This window comes from Topomyia yanbarensis, chromosome 2 (assembly GCF_030247195.1).
Source record: "Topomyia yanbarensis strain Yona2022 chromosome 2, ASM3024719v1, whole genome shotgun sequence".
Classification (NCBI taxonomy): domain Eukaryota; kingdom Metazoa; phylum Arthropoda; class Insecta; order Diptera; family Culicidae; genus Topomyia; species Topomyia yanbarensis.
Window position 1 is genome coordinate 383349572 of NC_080671.1, and position 21250 is coordinate 383370821.

Below are 21250 nucleotides of genomic sequence, written 5' to 3' on the forward strand. Positions count from 1 at the left end.
AACGTACAATAATTTGTCTTGGCGTAGCTCTATTAGTATTTCTTCCGCCATTTTGTTCCGTTCGGTGCGATTGCCATTCAAAATTTTCGCTCACTAGAGCAAGATGCGCTTGAAACACCCAACTTTGTGCTTCAGTAGATCCATGCATGATAAACTCGAATCGGTGACTACACCGTCGATCGCAACTTTATTAGTGGGCATGTAGATGCGGCAGTCTTTCATATAAGGCTTGTCGCCAGTAACGTAATTTGCTTCCTTCAACCGAGTTCAATGTGTATGATTTTAAAAGAGAAGCTGGAGTTTTCGATGACCAATCTTGTTCGAGAACCATTTTACCATCAGAGGGTTTTTGTTCAGAAGATTCTTGTTGTGCAGGCCAGTGCGAAATAATAATTTAAACATACAAAGAAAGAGCTAGAATTTACGAATAATATAATAAATTGAAAGATAAGTCAGATGACAGTAAAGCAAAAATATAGTCAGCTATCTTCACTTAATGTATGACTGAATGCTACCGAATTCCTTCGAAGTATTTGTATAATCCTTTATTAGCAAAAACCACTTTTGTTTCACTTGCCTGCGCAAAAAGATGAATTGCTTAGGATATAATCGAATTATCGTGACGACCCTCTGAATGGTAATTAAAATTTAATGATATGTGCAGTAATCAAAAATCCACTGGCCAGGTTCCTAAAAATTGTCCCCTCAGTAATATGCTGGTTTTCATATCAGTATCACTATACCAAATTTGAGCTTAATCGGACATGACCAAGGGTTCGGGAAAAAAGTTTTCACCCAATAAAAAACACCAAACCATTAAAATTTTAAAAATCGATTTCGTATTTTGATGCCAAATGTCTCTTAATGCCATGGAACGTCAAGATTTTGTATAACTTATAAAGAAAACATATTTGAAAAAATGCCTTTCTAGAACATATTTCTATAGACATTTGGCATCAAAAGATTAAAAAAAGTTCATTTCCGAACCCAAGCTTTAACTCAACTCAAAAAAATCCCATAAAAACAATCCTCCAAACATTTTTTTCCAGGTTACGCTAGATCTTGACGCTTCATGACATTCTAAGACGCTTGACATCACAAATACGAAATCGAATTTTGAAATTTGATGGGGTCCTCCCTCCTTTGGTGTTCTTTCACGTTGAAACCTTTTAAACTATGACCGTTCTGTGCGCACCTTAATCATGTCCGATTAAGCTAAAATTTAATATAGATGTTTTTGGAGGTGCTAATGCATTTGAGGTGGTTATAATATTCGATGGCACTTTGTTTCATACATGCCGTTATGCGCACCTTAATATACAGTCTTCTGAATAGATTCTCCCTTCGCCGCTTTCAAAAACCTAGCTTCGACTATTTCACGAACACAGCGCCAGTAGTTGAGTGTTAGGCGTGACCACCACTCACCCTAGCGGGTCTGGGTTTAATCTCTGCTGAGGTCGTTGAGATTTTCCGACGTCAAAAACTACGTGGCCAGTCTTTCTTCGGAAGGGAAACAAAGTCGATGGTCTCGATGTTATTGTGTTGATGGACCGATATCTATGGTGCAGATGGTGGAGTCACTTCTCTGACGTCGGCGATTAGCACTGAGTGCCGTCAATGGCCGACGTAAAATAAAAAAAAGCTAATTCACGAAAATACAACTCAAGATTTCCGGCTGACATTTACTTGAAATAAGCTACAGTTTAACATGAATGAACTTTGGTCTATTATTTTGAAAACCGGAGTTTTCGGTATGTTTACGAGTTTGCAACTATCGGAAATAAACAAAGCGGTTGGTGAAGGAACAAATATTCGAATGAATTCTTCGTGTTTTTGTATGATGGAGGCGTGTTTAAGTGCCCTAACAAATCGTTTGCTCAATAAACCTCCCGAATGAATGCTCCGTACATCAACTTCAAACACCACACTTCGAATGATAATACAGACAAATCATTTAAAATTTTACAAAATTAAAGCTGATCCATATTGATGTCTTTGTCCGAAGCAGGCAGGATAACTTCTGTTTTTTGCGTCATTTTGGATAGATTTTATGTAAATTTGGATGCGTTTTTTTTATAAAAATCATTTTTCTTCGAAAAATCGGTTGGTCGCAAGGGGAGCAAAACTGAGATTCCGCCAAGGACACCAGAAGACCACGCTACGGCTCTGGTCAAATTCGTTCCATAAATACTCATATTGTTCGACTTATCGAGAATATTGCTCAAGCGGAAGTCACCATCTTGGAATCTGAAATGGCGCCAAACATTCATTTTCATCATCTTCTCGTGCAGCTCGTTTCAAAAATACCCATATTGTTAGGGTTGTCGAAAATATTGCCGCACTGGAAGTCGCCATCTTGGAGTTCAAAAAGGCGTCAAATAATTCTTTTCATCATGTACTTGTCAAGCTTGTTGCGAAAACCACATTGTTAGGATTATCGAAAATATTGCTCAACTATTTTTAATAATTTTTCTGCACTGTGCTGTAAATCATACAAGTTTTGAAGTTTTCCGAAAGTTAAAAAAATCTCAGAAATCGAATGGAACATTTGCGACCTTTGTCTGAATACTAGAAGTTGGGGTTATAGGGCCTTTTGACATTCATATTAAATTTTATCATTTTCTCTATTATTCTTCAATCAATTTTCATAAAAAGTACCTTGTTGAACGTGGATTCTCATTCAAGTAAGGAGCAGGTATTCCTGTTTGGACTATGAATCGACTTTCCCTAGCCACTTTACTATTCATTCTGAAGAAGTTTTTAAGTCTTCAGCAGTTCCAATTTGCCAAAGTTTTTCATGGTTAACTTAGCTTCGAGAAAGAGGAAAATTGGGATTTATTACGAATAGGACCCCTGTTGTTGGTTTATAAATGCGATTTCTCAGCGATATGTAAATTATGGAAGTATAGTACAGATATATGATAGAGGTACAAATACTGCAAAATGTTGAATTAGATATAAAGATTATTCTAAATTATGTTCGAAAAATCTGGCAGAAAAATTGCATTCAAAAAATATCCCGAAAGTTCCGAATGATGGCCCCACAAACTCACTGAGTGTGTATAACGTCGATGATGGATAAATATGAATCGATAAGTCGAGATATTTCCACAGCTGTCCAGCATGTTAACTAGTTCCAGGTCTGTTGAATCCCATCCCATCACAATTGAATTGCCTAAAAATCAGTGAGATTACGATTCAATATATTTTTCTTTAGCTTTCGATCTGCACCGTTGAAAAACTTTGCCGTCACTTTATCAGTTCTAATATTCTTATTGCTATCCATATGGTGAACTATTCAAAGTACAGGGAAAATATTAGACGTTGTACCTGCACCCTACAATTTAAAGTGGAAAAAATTAGAGAGTACTGACGAATCGTACAATAATTGGGAGTGGTAGAGCGACAATTACGGGTATGACGACAATCAAAATAAATGACAGGAAATCAAGGATTTAAAGCAACGCCTAAAAAGTGCTACGGCCGAGTCTGATTTTCAATGGTGGAAACAAAAAGCCGGAATATAACGATACAATATTCATTTCATTTAATTATAGTAGAACCGAGAAACGGCGGCATGTTTGAATCATCGGCGTAGCCAAGAAACCAGAATCGTCTATGAAACATTCATGTGAAGATTGCAGCACTAAAGGTCATGAAGGAGATGGATATAAGCCGGTTCTTAGATGACACAATATCAGAATAATAAAACGGCCCAGAGAGGTACATCGCCGGTTCGGAATTTGGAAACGCATGGAGACACGAGTGCTTAACAATGTAGGAGGTGGTATGTAGGTGCGTGGAAAAACGGGTGAAGTCAGTAGTGGGATATCTCTACAAATTAAATAGAATCTCATATTCGAGTATACTACTGGAAGTGGAAGCACACTCCCTATCAGTATAGCTGACAGATCTATTTGGTACATCTAATTCCCGCTTACAACAGTCTATTCTATTCATCAATACCACTTGATTCTGCAACCATACCGCTTGTAACAGTTGTATGGCGGCTGCATAAAATTATACTTTAACCTACCACCAAATTATTTTGCTGCTGTTAACCCTCGGTCCCCTTACAAGGTCCACACAAGCTGACTATAACTACGAACTTAGTATGTATGACGTGCCAACACCAACACATTCGTCTATACACACTACCGTGATTACTATTCATCACATGGCACATCGATACCGACGCGATGCTATTAACGGTACGTGCACTCATGGAGCGATGTTTGGTGTAGGACCCGCCTCCCCTGCCAGAGTGGGAGGGGGGGGGGGCGTATCGGCTCGAAACCAACCACAGCTTATTAAATTTACGGTTCCAGCGCGCAGCATGGTCCCAGGTCGTGCGAGTGCCTGGCATCGTATTCCTTTTCTTATAGGTCTGCACGATAACCTAACCGAAGCTCGTGATTCGTGGGTAATAAATCATCGCCGTCATGGGAAAATAGTGACGTGTTCACTGTTTGCTATCCTACGTGTACAACACTACCTCTCTCGCCTAAACAATCATGACGGGAAATGTGTGAAGTGAAGCGGCAGGGAACTAGCGCGCAGTGGACCCTATTACGCTGGCGAGGAAACAGGAATTACGGTCAAGTCAATGATCTTATGAAATAAACATGTACGCCAACGAAGTCAAACCACTAGTGCCACCAGCACCACACCACCCACCGTCACCGGTCGGCATTCGTTGGGGCAATGTTTGACACCCCGGAGTGAGACGTTTTTGGCAGCTGAAAGCTGTTTCACAGCGGCCAGTATAGGGGAGTATTTGACACACGTCCAAATAGGGGAAGGTGAGAATGTCCTCTAGTATTTATCTGTCATTTATCGGGATTACGGTGGTGTGCCAATCAAAGGTTTATCGATCGGCACTGCTAGACGTCGGTTGGGGTTATTTACGTTTCGATCATTATTTAACACAATCTTGAGCGTTCGAGCGATTTATAATTGATGGTCATACATTTGGTATCATTTCATGATTGATTATTGTGTGTTTACTATGTTCGCTGTTTGTTATGAACGATCCGAAATTAAGAAGTGTGTAGAACGAAACCCGATGATATCCGGTTAGATTGTTGCACAGGAACTGGCCACGCAGAAAGATTTAAGTTCCGTAATTCCAAGTGTTGTTTCAACCGACTCACGCAAAAGCGAGTTATACAATTCAACTGACTGAAGCTGAAACACAGATGACAGAAGTCAGCAAAAAGAAGACAGAAAACAGAAGCCAGCCAAAAGACAGAATTCAGGGGACTGTAAACAGAAACCAGAAGCCAGAAGCCAGAATCCAGAAATCAGAAGCCAGAAGCTAGAAGCCAGAGACCAGAAACCAGAAGCCAGAAGCCAGAAGTCAGAAGCCAGAAGCCAGAGGCCAGAAACCAGAAGCTAGAAGCCAGAAGACAGAAGCCAGAAGACAGAGGCCAGAAGACAGAATCTAGAAGACAGAAGGAAGAAGACAGAAGACAACAAGACAGAAAAGACAGAAAGCACAGAAAAGGCAGAAAAGTCAGAAAAGATAGAAAGGATAGAAAAGACAGAAAAGACAGAAAAGACAGAAAAGACAGAAAAGACAGAAAAGACAGAAAAGACAGAAAAGACAGAAAAGACAGAAAAGACAGAAAAGACTGAAAAGACAGAAAAGGAAGAGAAGTGAGAAAAGGCAGAAAAGACAAACGAAGGAAAAGACAACAAGGCAAAAAAGAAACAGGAAAGACAGGAAACATAGAAAAGACAGGAAACATAGAAAAGACAGAAAAGACGGAAAAGGCAGAAAAGACTTTTCTGTACGACAGAAAAGACAGAAAAGACAGAAAAGACAGAAAAGACAGAAAAGACAGAAAAGACAGAAAAGACAGAAAAGACAGAAAAGACATAAAAGACATAAAAGACATAAAAGACATAAAAGACATAAAAGACATAAAAGACATAAAAGACATAAAAGACAGAAAAGACAGAAAAGACAGAAAAGACATAAAAGACAGAAAAGACGGAAAAGACAGAAAAGAAAGAAAAGACAGAAAAGACAGAAAAGACAGAAAAGACAGAAGCGACAGAAACGACAGAAACGACAGAAAAGACAGAAAAGACAGAAAAGACAGAAAAGACAGAAAAGACAGAAAAGACAGAAAAGACAGAAAAGACAGAAAAGACAGAAAAGACAGAAAAGACAGAAAAGACAGAAAAGACAGAAAAGACAGAAAAGACAGAAAAGACAGAAAAGACAGAAAAGACAGAACAGACAGAAAAGACAGAAAAGACAGAAAAGACAGAAAAGACAGAAAAGACAGAAAAGACAGAAAAGACAGAAAAGACAGAAAAGACAGAAAAGACAGAAAAGACAGAAAAGACAGAAAAGACAGAAAAGACAGAAAAGACAGAAAAGACAGAAAAGACAGAAAATACAGAAAAGACAGAAAAGACAGAAAAGACAGAAAAGACAGAAAAGACAGAAAAGACAGAAAAGACAGAAAAGACAGAAAAGACAGAACAGACAGAAAAGACAGAAAAGACAGAAAAGACAGAAAAGACAGAAAAGACAGAAAAGACAGAAAAGACAGAAAAGACAGAAAAGACAGAAAAGACAGAAAAGACAGAAAAGACAGAAAAGACAGAAAAGACAGAAAAGACAGAAGCGACAGAAACGACAGAAACGACAGAAACGACAGAAAAGACAGAAAAGACAGAAAAGACAGAAAAGACAGAAAAGACAGAAAAGACAGAAAAGACAGAAAAGACAGAAAAGACAGAAAAGACAGAAAAGACAGAAAAGACAGAAAAGACAGAAAAGACAGAAAAGACAGAAAAGACAGAAAAGACAGAAAAGACAGAAAAGACAGAAAAGACAGAAAAGACAGAAAAGACAGAAAGACAGAAAAGACAGAAAAGACAGAAAAGACAGAACAGACAGAAAAGACAGAAAAGACAGAAAAGACAGAAAAGACAGAAAAGACAAAAAAGACAGAAAAGACAGAAAAGACAGAAAAGACAGAAAAGACAGAAAAGACAGAAAAGACAGAAAAGACAGAAAAGACAGAAAAGACAGAAAAGACAGAAAAGACAGAAAAGACAGAAAAGACAGAAAAGACAGAAAAGACAGAAAAGACTGAAAAGACAGAAAAGGAAGAGAAGTGAGAAAAGGCAGAAAAGACAAACGAAGGAAAAGACAACAAGGCAAAAAAGAAACAGGAAAGACAGGAAACATAGAAAAGACAGGAAACATAGAAAAGACAGAAAAGACGGAAAAGGCAGAAAAGACTTTTCTGTACGACAGAAAAGACAGAAAAGACAGAAAAGACAGAAAAGACAGAAAAGACATAAAAGACATAAAAGACATAAAAGACATAAGACATAAAAGACATAAAAGACATAAAAGACAGAAAAGACAGAAAAGACAGAAAAGACATAAAAGACAGAAAAGACGGAAAAGACAGAAAAGAAAGAAAAGACAGAAAAGACAGAAAAGACAGAAAAGACAGAAAAGACAGAAGCGACAGAAACGACAGAAACGACAGAAAAGACAGAAAAGACAGAAAAGACAGAAAAGACAGAAAAGACAGAAAAGACAGAAAAGACAGAAAAGACAGAAAAGACAGAAAAGACAGAAAAGACAGAAAAGACAGAAAAGACAGAAAAGACAGAAAAGACAGAAAAGACAGAAAAGACAGAAAAGACAGAAAAGACAGAAAAGACAGAAAAGACAGAAAAGACAGAAAAGACAGAAAAGACAGAAAAGACAGAAAAGACAGAAAAGACAGAAAAGACAGAAAAGACAGAAAAGACAGAAAAGACTGAAAAGACAGAAAAGGAAGAGAAGTGAGAAAAGGCAGAAAAGACAAACGAAGGAAAAGACAACAAGGCAAAAAAGAAACAGGAAAGACAGGAAACATAGAAAAGACAGAAAAGCCGGAAAAGGCAGAAAAGACTTTTCTGTACGACAGAAAAGACAGAAAAGACAGAAAAGACAGAAAAGACAGAAAAGACAGAAAAGACAGAAAAGACAGAAAAGACATAAAAGACATAAAAGACATAAAAGACATAAAAGACATAAAAGACATAAAAGACATAAAAGACAGAAAAGACAGAAAAGACAGAAAAGACAGAAAAGACATAAAAGACAGAAAAGACGGAAAAGACAGAAAAGAAAGAAAAGACAGAAAAGACAGAAAAGACAGAAAAGACAGAAGCGACAGAAACGACAGAAACGACAGAAAAGACAGAAAAGACAGAAAAGACAGAAAAGACAGAAAAGACAGAAAAGACAGAAAAGACAGAAAAGACAGAAAAGACAGAAAAGACAGAAAAGACAGAAAAGACAGAAAAGACAGAAAAGACAGAAAAGACAGAAAAGACAGAACAGACAGAAAAGACAGAAAAGACAGAAAAGACAGAAAAGACAGAAAAGACAGAAAAGACAGAAAAGACAGAAAAGACAGAAAAGACAGAAAAGACAGAAAAGACAGAAAAGACAGAAAAGACAGAAAAGACAGAAAAGACAGAAAAGACAGAAAAGACAGAAAAGACAGAAAAGACAGAAAAGACAGAAAAGACAGAAAAGACAGAAAAGACAGAAAAGACAGTAAAGACAGAAAAGACAGAAAAGACAGAAAAGACAGAAAAGACAGAAAAGACAGAAAAGACAGAAAAGACAGAAAAGACAGAAAAGACAGAAAAGACAGAAAAGACAGAAAAGACAGAAAAGACAGAAAAGACAGAAATGACAGAAAAGACAGAAAAGACAGAAAAGACAGAAAAGACAGAAAAGACAGAAAAGACAGAAAAGACAGAAAATACAGAAAAGACAGAAACGACAGAAAAGACAGAAAAGACAGAAAAGACAGAAAAGACAGAAAAGACAGAAAAGACAGAAAAGAAAGAAAAGACAGAAAAGACAGAAAAGACAGAAGCGACAGAAACGACAGAAACGACAGAAACGACAGAAAAGACAGAAAAGACAGAAAAGACAGAAAAGACAGAAAAGACAGAAAAGACAGAAAAGACAGAAAAGACAGAAAAGACAGAAAAGACAGAAAAGACAGAAAAGACAGAAAAGACAGAAAAGACAGAACAGACAGAAAAGACAGAAAAGACAGAAAAGACAGAAAAGACAGAAAAGACAGAAAAGACAGAAAAGACAGAAAAGACAGAAAAGACAGAAAAGACAGAAAAGACAGAAAAGACAGAAAAGACAGAAAAGACAGAAAAGACAGAAAAGACAGAAAAGACAGAAAAGACAGAAAAGACAGAAAAGACAGAAAAGACAGAAAAGACAGAAAAGACAGAAAAGACAGAAAAGACAGTAAAGACAGAAAAGACAGAAAAGACAGAAAAGACAGAAAAGACAGAAAAGACAGAAAAGACAGAAAAGACAGAAAAGACAGAAAAGACAGAAAAGACAGAAAAGACAGAAAAGACAGAAAAGACAGAAAAGACAGAAAAGACAGAAAAGACAGAAAAGACAGAAAAGACAGAAAAGACAGAAAAGACAGAAAAGACAGAAAAGACAGAAAATACAGAAAAGACAGAAACGACAGAAAAGACAGAAAAGACAGAAAAGACAGAAAAGACAGAAAAGACAGAAAAGACAGAAAAGACTGAAAAGACAGAAAAGGAAGAGAAGTGAGAAAAGGCAGAAAAGACAAACGAAGGAAAAGACAACAAGGCAAAAAAGAAACAGGAAAGACAGGAAACATAGAAAAGACAGGAAACATAGAAAAGACAGAAAAGACGGAAAAGGCAGAAAAGACTTTTCTGTACGACAGAAAAGACAGAAAAGACAGAAAAGACAGAAAAGACAGAAAAGACAGAAAAGACAGAAAAGACAGAAAAGACAGAAAAGACAGAAAAGACATAAAAGACATAAAAGACATAAAAGACATAAAAGACATAAAAGACATAAAAGACAGAAAAGACAGAAAAGACATAAAAGACAGAAAAGACGGAAAAGACAGAAAAGAAAGAAAAGACAGAAAAGACAGAAAAGACAGAAAAGACAGAAAAGACAGAAGCGACAGAAACGACAGAAACGACAGAAAAGACAGAAAAGACAGAAAAGACAGAAAAGACAGAAAAGACAGAAAAGACAGAAAAGACAGAAAAGACAGAAAAGACAGAAAAGACAGAAAAGACAGAAAAGACAGAAAAGACAGAAAAGACAGAAAAGACAGAAAAGACAGAAAAGACAGAAAAGACAGAAAAGACAGAAAAGACAGAAAAGACAGAAAAGACAGAAAAGACAGAAAAGACAGAAAAGACAGAAAAGACAGAAAAGACAGAAAAGACAGAAAAGACAGAAAAGACAGAAAAGACAGAAAAGACAGAAAAGACAGAAAAGACAGAAAAGACAGAAAAGACAGAAAAGACAGAAAAGACAGAAAAGACAGAAAAGACAGAAAAGACAGAAAAGACAGAAAAGACAGAAAAGACAGAAAAGACAGAAAAGACAGAAAAAAAAGAAAAGACAGAAAAAAAAGAAAAGACAGAAAAGACAGAAAAGACAGTAAAGACAGAAAAGACAGAAAAGACAGAAAAGACAGAAAAGACAGAAAAGACAGAAAAGACAGAAAAGACAGAAAAGACAGAAAAGACAGAAAAGACAGAAAAGACAGAAAAGACAGAAAAGACAGAAAAGACAGAAAAGACAGAAAAGACAGAAAAGACAGAAAAGACAGAAAAGACAGAAAAGACAGAAAAGACAGAAAAGACAGAAAAGACAGAAAAGACAGAAAAGACAGAAAAGACAGAAAAGACAGAAAAGACAAAAAAGACAGAAAAGACAGAAAAGACAGAAAAGACAGAAAAGACAGAAAAGACAGAAAAGACAGAAAAGACAGAAAAGACAGAAAAGACAGAAAAGACAGAAAAGACAGAAAAGACAGAAAAGACAGAAAAGACAGAAAAGACAGAAAAGACAGAAAAGACAGAAAAGACAGAAAAGACAGAAAAGACAGAAAAGACAGAAAAGACAGAAAAGACAGAAAAGACAGAAAAGACAGAAAAGACAGAAAAGACAGAAAAGACAGAAAAGACAGAAAAGACAGAAAAGACAGAAAAGACAGAAAAGACAGAAAAGACAGAAAAGACAGAAAAGACAGAAAAGACAGAAACGACAGAAACGACAGAAACGACAGAAAAGACAGAAAAGACAGAAAAGACAGAAAAGACAGAAAAGACAGAAAAGACAGAAAAGACAGAAAAGACAGAAAAGACAGAAAAGACAGAAAAGACAGAAAAGACAGAAAAGACAGAAAAGACAGAAAAGACAGAAAAGACAGAAAAGACAGAAAAGATAGAAAAGACAGAAAAGACAGAAAAGACAGAAAAGACAGAAAAGACAGAAAAGACAGAAAAGACAGAAAAGACAGAAAAGACAGAAAAGACAGAAAAGACAGAAAAGACAGAAAAGACAGAAAAGACAGAAAAGACAGAAAAGACAGAAAAGACAGAAAAGACAGAAAAGACAGAAAAGACAGAAAAGACAGAAAAGACAGAAAAGACAGAAAAGACAGAAAAGACAGAAAAGACAGAAAAGACAGAAAAGACAGAAAAGACAGAAAAGACAGAAAAGACAGAAAAGACAGAAAAGACAGAAAAGACAGAAAAGACAGAAAAGACAGAAAAGACAGAAAAGACAGAAAAGACAGAAAAGACAGAAAAGACAGAAAAGACAGAAAAGACAGAAAAGACAGAAAAGACAGAAAAGACAGAAAAGACAGAAAAGACAGAAAAGACAGAAAAGACAGAAAAGACAGAAAAGACAGAAAAGACAGAAAAGACAGAAAAGACAGAAAAGACAGAAAAGACAGAAAAGACAGAAAAGTCAGAAAAGACAGAAAAGACAGAAAAGACAGAAAAGACAGAAAAGACAGAAAAGACAGAAAAGACAGAAAAGACAGAAAAGACAGAAAAGACAGAAAAGACAGAAAAGACAGAAAAGACAGAAAAGACAGAAAAGACAGAAAAGACAGAAAAGACAGAAAAGACAGAAAAGACAGAAAAGACTGAAAAGACAGAAAAGGAAGAGAAGTGAGAAAAGGCAGAAAAGACAAACGAAGGAAAAGACAAAAAGGCAAAAAAGAAACAGGAAAGACAGGAAACATAGAAATGACGGAAATGACAGAAAAGACAGAAAAGACAGAAAATACAGAAAAGACAGAAAAGACAGAAAAGACAGAAAGGACAGAAAAGACAGAAAAGACAGAAAAGACAGAAAAGACAGAAAAGACAGAAAAGACAGAAAAGACAGAAAAGACAGAAAAGACAGAAAAGACAGAAAAGACAGAAAAGACAGAAAAGACAGAAAAGACAGAAAAGACAGAAAAGACAGAAAAGACAGAAAAGACAGAAAAGACAGAAAAGACAGAAAAGACAGAAAAGACAGAAAAGACAGAAAAGACAGAAAAGACAGAAAAGACAGAAAAGACAGAAAAGACAGAAAAGACAGAAAAGACAGAAAAGACAGAAAAGACAGAAAAGACAGAAAATACAGAAAAGACAGAAACGACAGAAAAGACAGAAAAGACAGAAAAGACAGAAAAGACAGAAAAGACAGAAAAGACAGAAAAGACAGAAAAGACAGAAAAGACAGAAAAGACTGAAAAGACAGAAAAGGAAGAGAAGTGAGAAAAGGCAGAAAAGACAAACGAAGGAAAAGACAACAAGGCAAAAAAGAAACAGGAAAGACAGGAAACATAGAAAAGACAGGAAACATAGAAAAGACAGAAAAGACGGAAAAGGCAGAAAAGACTTTTCTGTACGACAGAAAAGACAGAAAAGACAGAAAAGACAGAAAAGACAGAAAAGACAGAAAAGACAGAAAAGACAGAAAAGACAGAAAAGACAGAAAAGACAGAAAAGACAGAAAAGACATAAAAGACATAAAAGACATAAAAGACATAAAAGACATAAAAGACATAAAAGACATAAAAGACATAAAAGACAGAAAAGACAGAAAAGACAGAAAAGACATAAAAGACAGAAAAGACGGAAAAGACAGAAAAGAAAGAAAAGACAGAAAAGACAGAAAAGACAGAAAAGACAGAAAAGACAGAAGCGACAGAAACGACAGAAACGACAGAAAAGACAGAAAAGACAGAAAAGACAGAAAAGACAGAAAAGACAGAAAAGACAGAAAAGACAGAAAAGACAGAAAAGACAGAAAAGACAGAAAAGACAGAAAAGACAGAAAAGACAGAAAAGACAGAAAAGACAGAAAAGACAGAAAAGACAGAAAAGACAGAAAAGACAGAAAAGACAGAAAAGACAGAAAAGACAGAAAAGACAGAAAAGACAGAAAAGACAGAAAAGACAGAAAAGACAGAAAAGACAGAAAAGACAGAAAAGACAGAAAAGACAGAAAAGACAGAAAAGACAGAAAAGACAGAAAAGACAGAAAAGACAGAAAAGACAGAAAAGACAGAAAAGACAGAAAAGACAGTAAAGACAGAAAAGACAGAAAAGACAGAAAAGACAGAAAAGACAGAAAAGACAGAAAAGACAGAAAAGACAGAAAAGACAGAAAAGACAGAAAAGACAGAAAAGACAGAAAAAACAGAAAAGACAGAAAAGACAGAAAAGACAGAAAAGACAGAAAAGACAGAAAAGACAGAAAAGACAGAAAAGACAGAAAAGACAGAAAAGACAGAAAAGACAGAAAAGACAGAAAAGACAGAAAAGACAGAAAAGACAGAAAAGACAGAAAAGACAGAAAAGACAGAAAAGACAGAAAAGACAGAAAAGACAGAAAAGACAGAAAAGACAGAAAAGACAGAAAAGACAGAAAAGACAGAAAAGACAGAAAAGACGGAAAAGACAGAAAAGACAGAAAAGACAGAAAAGACAGAAAAGACAGAAAAGACAGAAAAGACAGAAAAGACAGAAACGACAGAAACGACAGAAAAGACAGAAAAGACAGAAAAGACAGAAAAGACAGAAAAGACAGAAAAGACAGAAAAGACAGAAAAGACAGAAAAGACAGAAAAGACAGAAAAGACAGAAAAGACAGAAAAGACAGAAAAGACAGAAAAGACAGAAAAGACAGAAAAGACAGAAAAGACAGAAAAGACAGAAAAGACAGAAAAGACAGAAAAGACAGAAAAGATAGAAAAGACAGAAAAGACAGAAAAGACAGAAAAGACAGAAAAGACAGAAAAGACAGAAAAGACAGAAAAGACAGAAAAGACAGAAAAGACAGAAAAGACAGAAAAGACAGAAAAGACAGAAAAGACAGAAAAGACAGAAAAGACAGAAAAGACAGAAACGACAGAAAAGACAGAAAAGACAGAAAAGACAGAAAAGACAGAAAAGACAGAAAAGACAGAAAAGACAGAAAAGACAGAAAAGACAGAAAAGACAGAAAAGACAGAAAAGACAGAAAAGACAGAAAAGACAGAAAAGTCAGAAAAGACAGAAAAGACAGAAAAGACAGAAAAGACAGAAAAGACAGAAAAGACAGAAAAGACAGAAAAGACAGAAAAGACTGAAAAGACAGAAAAGGAAGAGAAGTGAGAAAAGGCAGAAAAGACAAACGAAGGAAAAGACAAAAAGGCAAAAAAGAAACAGGAAAGACAGGAAACATAGAAATGACGGAAATGACAGAAAAGACAGAAAAGACAGAAAATACAGAAAAGACAGAAAAGACAGAAAAGACAGAAAGGACAGAAAAGACAGAAAAGACAGAAAAGACAGAAAAGACAGAAAAGACAGAAAAGACAGAAAAGACAGAAAAGACAGAAAAGACAGAAAAGACAGAAAAGACAGAAAAGACAGAAAAGACAGAAAAGACAGAAAAGACAGAAAAGACAGAAAAGACAGAAAAGACAGAAAAGACAGAAAAGACAGAAAAGACAGAAAAGACAGAAAAGACAGAAAAGACAGAAAAGACAGAAAAGACAGAAAAGACAGAAAAGACAGAAAAGACAGAAAAGACAGAAAAGACAGAAAAGACAGAAAAGACAGAAAAGACAGAAAAGACAGAAAAGACAGAAAAGACAGAAAAGACAGAAAAGACAGAAAAGACAGAAAATACAGAAAAGACAGAAAAGACAGAAAAGACAGAAAAGACAGAAAAGATAGAAAAGACAGAAAAGACAGAAAAGACAGAAAAGACTGAAAAGACAGAAAAGGAAGAGAAGTGAGAAAAGGCAGAAAAGACAAACGAAGGAAAAGACAACAAGGCAAAAAAGAAACAGGAAAGACAGGAAACATAGAAAAGACAGGAAACATAGAAAAGACAGAAAAGACGGAAAAGGCAGAAAAGACTTTTCTGTACGACAGAAAAGACAGAAAAGACAGAAAAGACAGAAAAGACAGAAAAGACAGAAAAGACAGAAAAGACATAAAAGACATAAAAGACATAAAAGACATAAAAGACATAAAAGACATAAAAGACATAAAAGACATAAAAGACATAAAAGACAGAAAAGACAGAAAAGACAGAAAAGACATAAAAGACAGAAAAGACGGAAAAGACAGAAAAGAAAGAAAAGACAGAAAAGACAGAAAAGACAGAAAAGACAGAAAAGACAGAAAAGACAGAAAAGACAGAAGCGACAGAAACGACAGAAACGACAGAAAAGACAGAAAAGACAGAAAAGACAGAAAAGACAGAAAAGACAGAAAAGACAGAAAAGACAGAAAAGACAGAAAAGACAGAAAAGACAGAAAAGACAGAAAAGACAGAAAAGACAGAAAAGACAGAAAAGACAGAAAAGACAGAAAAGACAGAAAAGACAGAAAAGACAGAAAAGACAGAAAAGACAGAAAAGACAGAAAAGACAGAAAAGACAGAAAAGACAGAAAAGACAGAAAAGACAGAAAAGACAGAAAAGACAGAAAAGACAGAAAAGACAGAAAAGACAGAAAAGACAGAAAAGACAGAAAAGACAGAAAAGACAGAAAAGACAGAAAAGACAGAAAAGACAGAAAAGACAGAAAAGACAGAAAAGACAGAAAAGACAGAAAAGACAGAAAAGACAGAAAAGACAGAAAAGACAGAAAAGACAGAAAAGACAGAAAAGACAGAAAAGACAGAAAAGACAGAAAAGACAGAAAAGACAGAAAAGACAGAAAAGACAGAAAAGACAGAAAAGACAGAAAAGACAGAAAAGACAGAAAAGACAGAAAAGACAGAAAAGACAGAAAAGACAGAAAAGACAGAAAAGACAGAAAAGACAGAAAAGACAAAAAAGACAGAAAAGACAGAAAAGACAGAAAAGACAGAAAAGACAGAAAAGACAGAAAAGACAGAAAAGACAGAAAAGACAGAAAAGACAGAAAAGACAGAAAAGACAGAAAAGACAGAAAAGACAGAAAAGACATAAAAGACAGAAAAGACAGAAAAGACAGAAAATACAGAAAAGACAGAAAAGACAGAAAAGACAGAAAAGACAGAAAAGACGGAAAAGACAGAAAAGACAGAAAAGACAGAAAAGACAGAAAAGACAGAAAAGACAGAAACGACAGAAACGACAGAAAAGACAGAAAAGACAGAAAAGACAGAAAAGACAGAAAAGACAGAAAAGACAGAAAAGACAGAAAAGACAGAAAAGACAGAAAAGACAGAAAAGACAGAAAAGACAGAAAAGACAGAAAAGACAGAAAAGACAGAAAAGACAGAAAAGACAGAAAAGACAGAAAAGACAGAAAAGACAGAAAAGACAGAAAAGACAGAAAAGACAGAAAAGACAGAAAAGACAGAAAAGACAGAAAAGACAGAAAAGACAGAAAAGACAGAAAAGACAGAAAAGACAGAAAAGACAGAAAAGACAGAAAAGACAGAAAAGACAGAAAAGACAGAAAAGATAGAAAAGACAGAAAAGACAGAAAAGACAGAAAAGACAGAAAAGACAGAAAAGACAGAAAAGACAGAAAAGACAGAAAAGACAGAAAAGACAGAAAAGACAGAAAAGACAGAAAAGACAGAAAAGACAGAAAAGACAGAAAAGACAGAAAAGACAGAAAAGACAGAAAAGACAGAAAAGACAGAAAAGACAGAAAAGACAGAAAAGACAGAAAAGACAGAAAAGACAGAAAAGACAGAAAAGACAGAAAAGACAGAAAAGACAGAAAAGACAGAAAAGACAGAAAAGACAGAAAAGACAGAAAAGTCAGAAAAGACAGAAAAGACAGAAAAGACAGAAAAGACAGAAAAGACAGAAAAGACAGAAAAGACAGAAAAGACAGAAAAGACAGAAAAGACAGAAAAGACAGAAAAGACAGAAAAGACTGAAAAGACTGAAAAGACAGAAAAGGAAGAGAAGTGAGAAAAGGCAGAAAAGACAAACGAAGGAAAAGACAAAAAGGCAAAAAAGAAACAGGAAAGACAGGAAACATAGAAATGACGGAAATGACAGAAAAGACAGAAAAGACAGAAAATACAGAAAAGACAGAAAAGACAGAAAAGACAGAAAGGACAGAAAGGACAGAAAAGACAGAAAAGACAGAAAAGACAGAAAAGACAGAAAAGACAGAAAAGACAGAAAAGACAGAAAAGACAGAAAAGACAGAAAAGACAGAAAAGACAGAAAAGACAGAAAAGACAGAAAAGACAGAAAAGACAGAAAAGACAGAAAAGACAGAAAAGACAGAAAAGACAGAAAAGACAGAAAAGACAGAAAAGACAGAAAAGACAGAAAAGACAGAAAAGACAGAAAAGACAGCAAAGACAGAAAAGACAGAAAAGACAGAAAAGACAGAAAAGACGGAAAAGACGGAAAAGACGGAAAAGACAGAAAAGACAGAAAAGACAGAAAAGACAGAAATGACAGAAAAGACAGAAAAGACAGAAAAGACAGAAAAGACAGAAAAGACAAAAAAGACAGAAAAAACAGAAAAGACAAAAGACAGAAAAGAATGAAAAAACAGAAAAGATAAAGAAGACAGAAAAAACAAGACATAAGACAGAAAAAATGGTGAATTCATATTATTTTCTAAATTACACATGTAATACCCAAATTATTGAATATTCACATATTTACAATTTCAAATCAAATCGAAACAATCATTCGTGTCCCCATTCCCACTTTGCCGTTTTTTATTCCCACGGAGAACAGACCATACCCCCCCGAGAGCTCGTTATCGCCCAGGGCCTCCACTTTCAACACGCGGTATTACTTCAGAATCAAGAACTAACTTTCATATCGTGTTGACTGGAATATCGATTCAAGCTGCTAGTTTCTTTCGGTGACCTTGCGTGCTGTGCGTGGCATTTAAAAGCTACCAGCAGCAGCGGTTTCCAGGTGTGCTCATGCGAACCCCCCCCCCCCCCCCCAGCGAAAGTGGTTGAAAAACAAAAACTAAAAGCCTTCGAAAAGCTGAAGAGGTGGTACCGTGGTCGAAAAGCCCTGCTGCGGTGGTCTATTATCGGTAGTGTGGCTTTTGGAGGCCATTGTGCCAAGCTTGGTTGTGCAGCAAATGTGTAACGAGTTAATTGATGGGAAAACGAACATTCACAGTTTACGGGTGAAATGGAATCGTTTATTGTTGATGTATGTTTTGGCCACTAGTACAAGGGGTTTAGAAATTAAATATTTACATTGAAATAATTGAATTGAATTTTAATACCTTAAGTAGAAATATATTTTTTCGATCTAATCGCGGTCCATGTAATCCATAATGTACAGCATACAAGGGTCATTGATAGGTAAGGAGGTGGATAGATCGCAATTAAAAATAGCTTAATTATACGCTATGATTCGGTTCCCTTTATTTTGGCGTGACACACTCAAGCTCCCCGTGGCGTTTATCCGAATCTGGAACACAATTTCGCGGCTGGTAGGCGTACTCGGAAGCAAAATCCTCATAATTACTTAAAAATTATGTTCCACTTCTTCCCGGAAAGCCGCTTTTCCAACAGAGCGTGAGAACACGAATCCACCCAAAAAAAACCCACCTCAAGTTCATCGATCGTCTTCACGCGTGACGTTTGGAAGTTTCGGTGAATTTTATACTTGTTGCGGTTGTTGTGGTTCCCGTTCTGTTCTGCCATCCCCACCTCCACAGATTGTCCCGCGCGCATGTTGGCACGGCAAGAATATAAATGAGCATATAATTACCTTCGGCGCAGTCCACCTCCAACGATTCGGACGTTTGGTTCACCAGAGAACAGTTGTACGGCATCTCGGGCTTCCCGGCGGCAATCAGATGAAACACACACGGCTCCCGCTGCTGACCGACAGCGTTGTCCGCCCAGCACATGATCGTACCGTAGTCCTGTTCCTGTGGAAAGAAGAAGGCGAAACCATTCGTTATTAATAAGCTAAACTCAACAGGATCTGTCCAGTACATGTGCATATGTGTATGGTTGTATGTTTGCGGTCGAGGACGATTGGTGAAAGGTTGCTGAGGTCAACGTGTGAAATACGCGATTTACTGGGAGATAATGAATTAATGAATATCTGATGTATGTTTGCACTATTGTAGCTGTCGCCGATTTGGGGTCTTCAGGTGGAACAAATTTAATTATGTTTGCTTGAGTGAACGATAAATGCTACGCTTTATTATGTTTACCAGAGGCGGGCTATTGTTTCCTGCTTTACAATGCACCATTCTTCCCGCTCGGGTTGAACAGGACGTTTCGAGCGTAAAATCAGTCTGAAAGGCTTTGTTTGAAAATGTAAGTGATCACAATGGATTATATAACTGGTTCAGGAAAGGTACGGCCTAGATTAGACATAATCATTCCCGGAATGCCGGCTTTTCATGAATCATAAAGTACTTCATTACACCGTAGGTGCTGACGGGGTGTTGCTGTAAATTGTATTTTGTGTTGGTTTACCATCACAGGAAGGATAGTTTAGTAGGGAGCGAAGTGAGTTTGTAATCATATGATAAGAACCATTTAGACCCCTTTTTAAGAAAAACGATTTTCAACGTTTTTCTTGAAAAGGTAAAGGCAAGGTTGAATTGATTGTATTAAATATTGTAAATAGTAGACACTGTTCAAGAAACAGGATGCCTTGTACTTTGTAAAAGTACATAGAGACAAATGCACTTTGGAGATAATCGCAATGGTGTAATGTTGACCGTAGTGCTACATAGACACCTTAAGGGATCATCCATAAATGACGTAGCATTATATGGGAGAGGGGGGAGTTTTGTATTTTGTGATGATGTGTGACGACAGGGAGTAGGGTGTCATGCCATGCCACGTAGCTTTTTTAAAAGGGAATAGGGGTTGACCTGATGTCACGACAACCTTACCTGTTTCATCTAACCTAGTTTTTTTACTGGGACCAGGGGGGGGGGGGGGTTAACGTCAAGCTACGTAATTACCAGGGGGGTATTTAGAGGTTTGTGATGAAATGCTACGATGAGGGAGGGGGTGTTAAAATAACAAAAAAATGCTACGTCATTTATGAATGATACCTAAGAGTATTTGGGAGAAAATTCTTAATTTGGGAAAGATTGGATAACTGCGGTATTTTTCATCAACGCAGAATTGAATGTTCTTCCAAATTGACAATATATAAGGGTTGTTCCTTTGGAAAAATGTTGAGCAATTCACATATTCTGTACGAAAAAAATCATATTTTCATATGGTTCTCTTTAAATTGCAAAACAGTTTTTTTACGAAACAGTATAACATAGCGAGTCAATTGGAATGATCTTTTCTTTGCATTCTCATTCTTCAAAATGAAACAAATGAAGAGAGCCACTCGTGAAAACAAGTTTAATATTACATCCTACTTGGTAAATAAAATATTTGTAGTCCTAAAAAAATTGCAAAACTTTTATATTATGAGAAAACTATAACTATTTTCAAATGTTTACTTCCCTTTTAAGAAAGACAAACGAAGGGATATGGAAACGTTGCAGTATGGGTAGGCAGGTAATTAAAAAATCGAAAACTGCATCAACTTCAATTTAATTTAGTTCTATTAAGAGCTTTTATATGCACTATAATTAAGGAAATTCATGGATATCTCTGAAAAATATTTAACTTAACTGGGTAATATGGATGCTTGAACATGAAAATTTTGAAAAGAGACATTCCACGTGCGTTATATAAGCTCTTCGCATCTCTGTTGAATTTTCACTGAAACATGCTCAAATATGTCATGTGAAAAGTAAGAACACCTTTTTTGTGATGATATTGTTTAAAATACATATTCATTGTATTGGTATGAACTATTATGGAGAATAACGGATCCAACCCTACAAATATCTGTGAATTACATCCTGGAAAAGAAGTCTCCCAAAAACCCCACTCTCAATGGGGGATACAAGAACAATGTTTCTTCTAACT

General features: G+C 36.1%; 1 protein-coding gene across 2 annotated transcripts in view; it reads right to left on the reverse strand.

The window, feature by feature from the left end:
• Positions 1-21250, reverse strand: part of LOC131684694 (B-cell receptor CD22) — a 1114748-nt gene that overhangs the window by 167630 nt on the left and 925868 nt on the right. For both annotated transcript variants that reach the window (XM_058967793.1, XM_058967794.1), the window contains exon 13: positions 19059-19221. In XM_058967793.1, coding sequence (XP_058823776.1) covers positions 19059-19221 — 163 coding nt within the window. The remainder of the gene's footprint in view (positions 1-19058; positions 19222-21250) is intronic.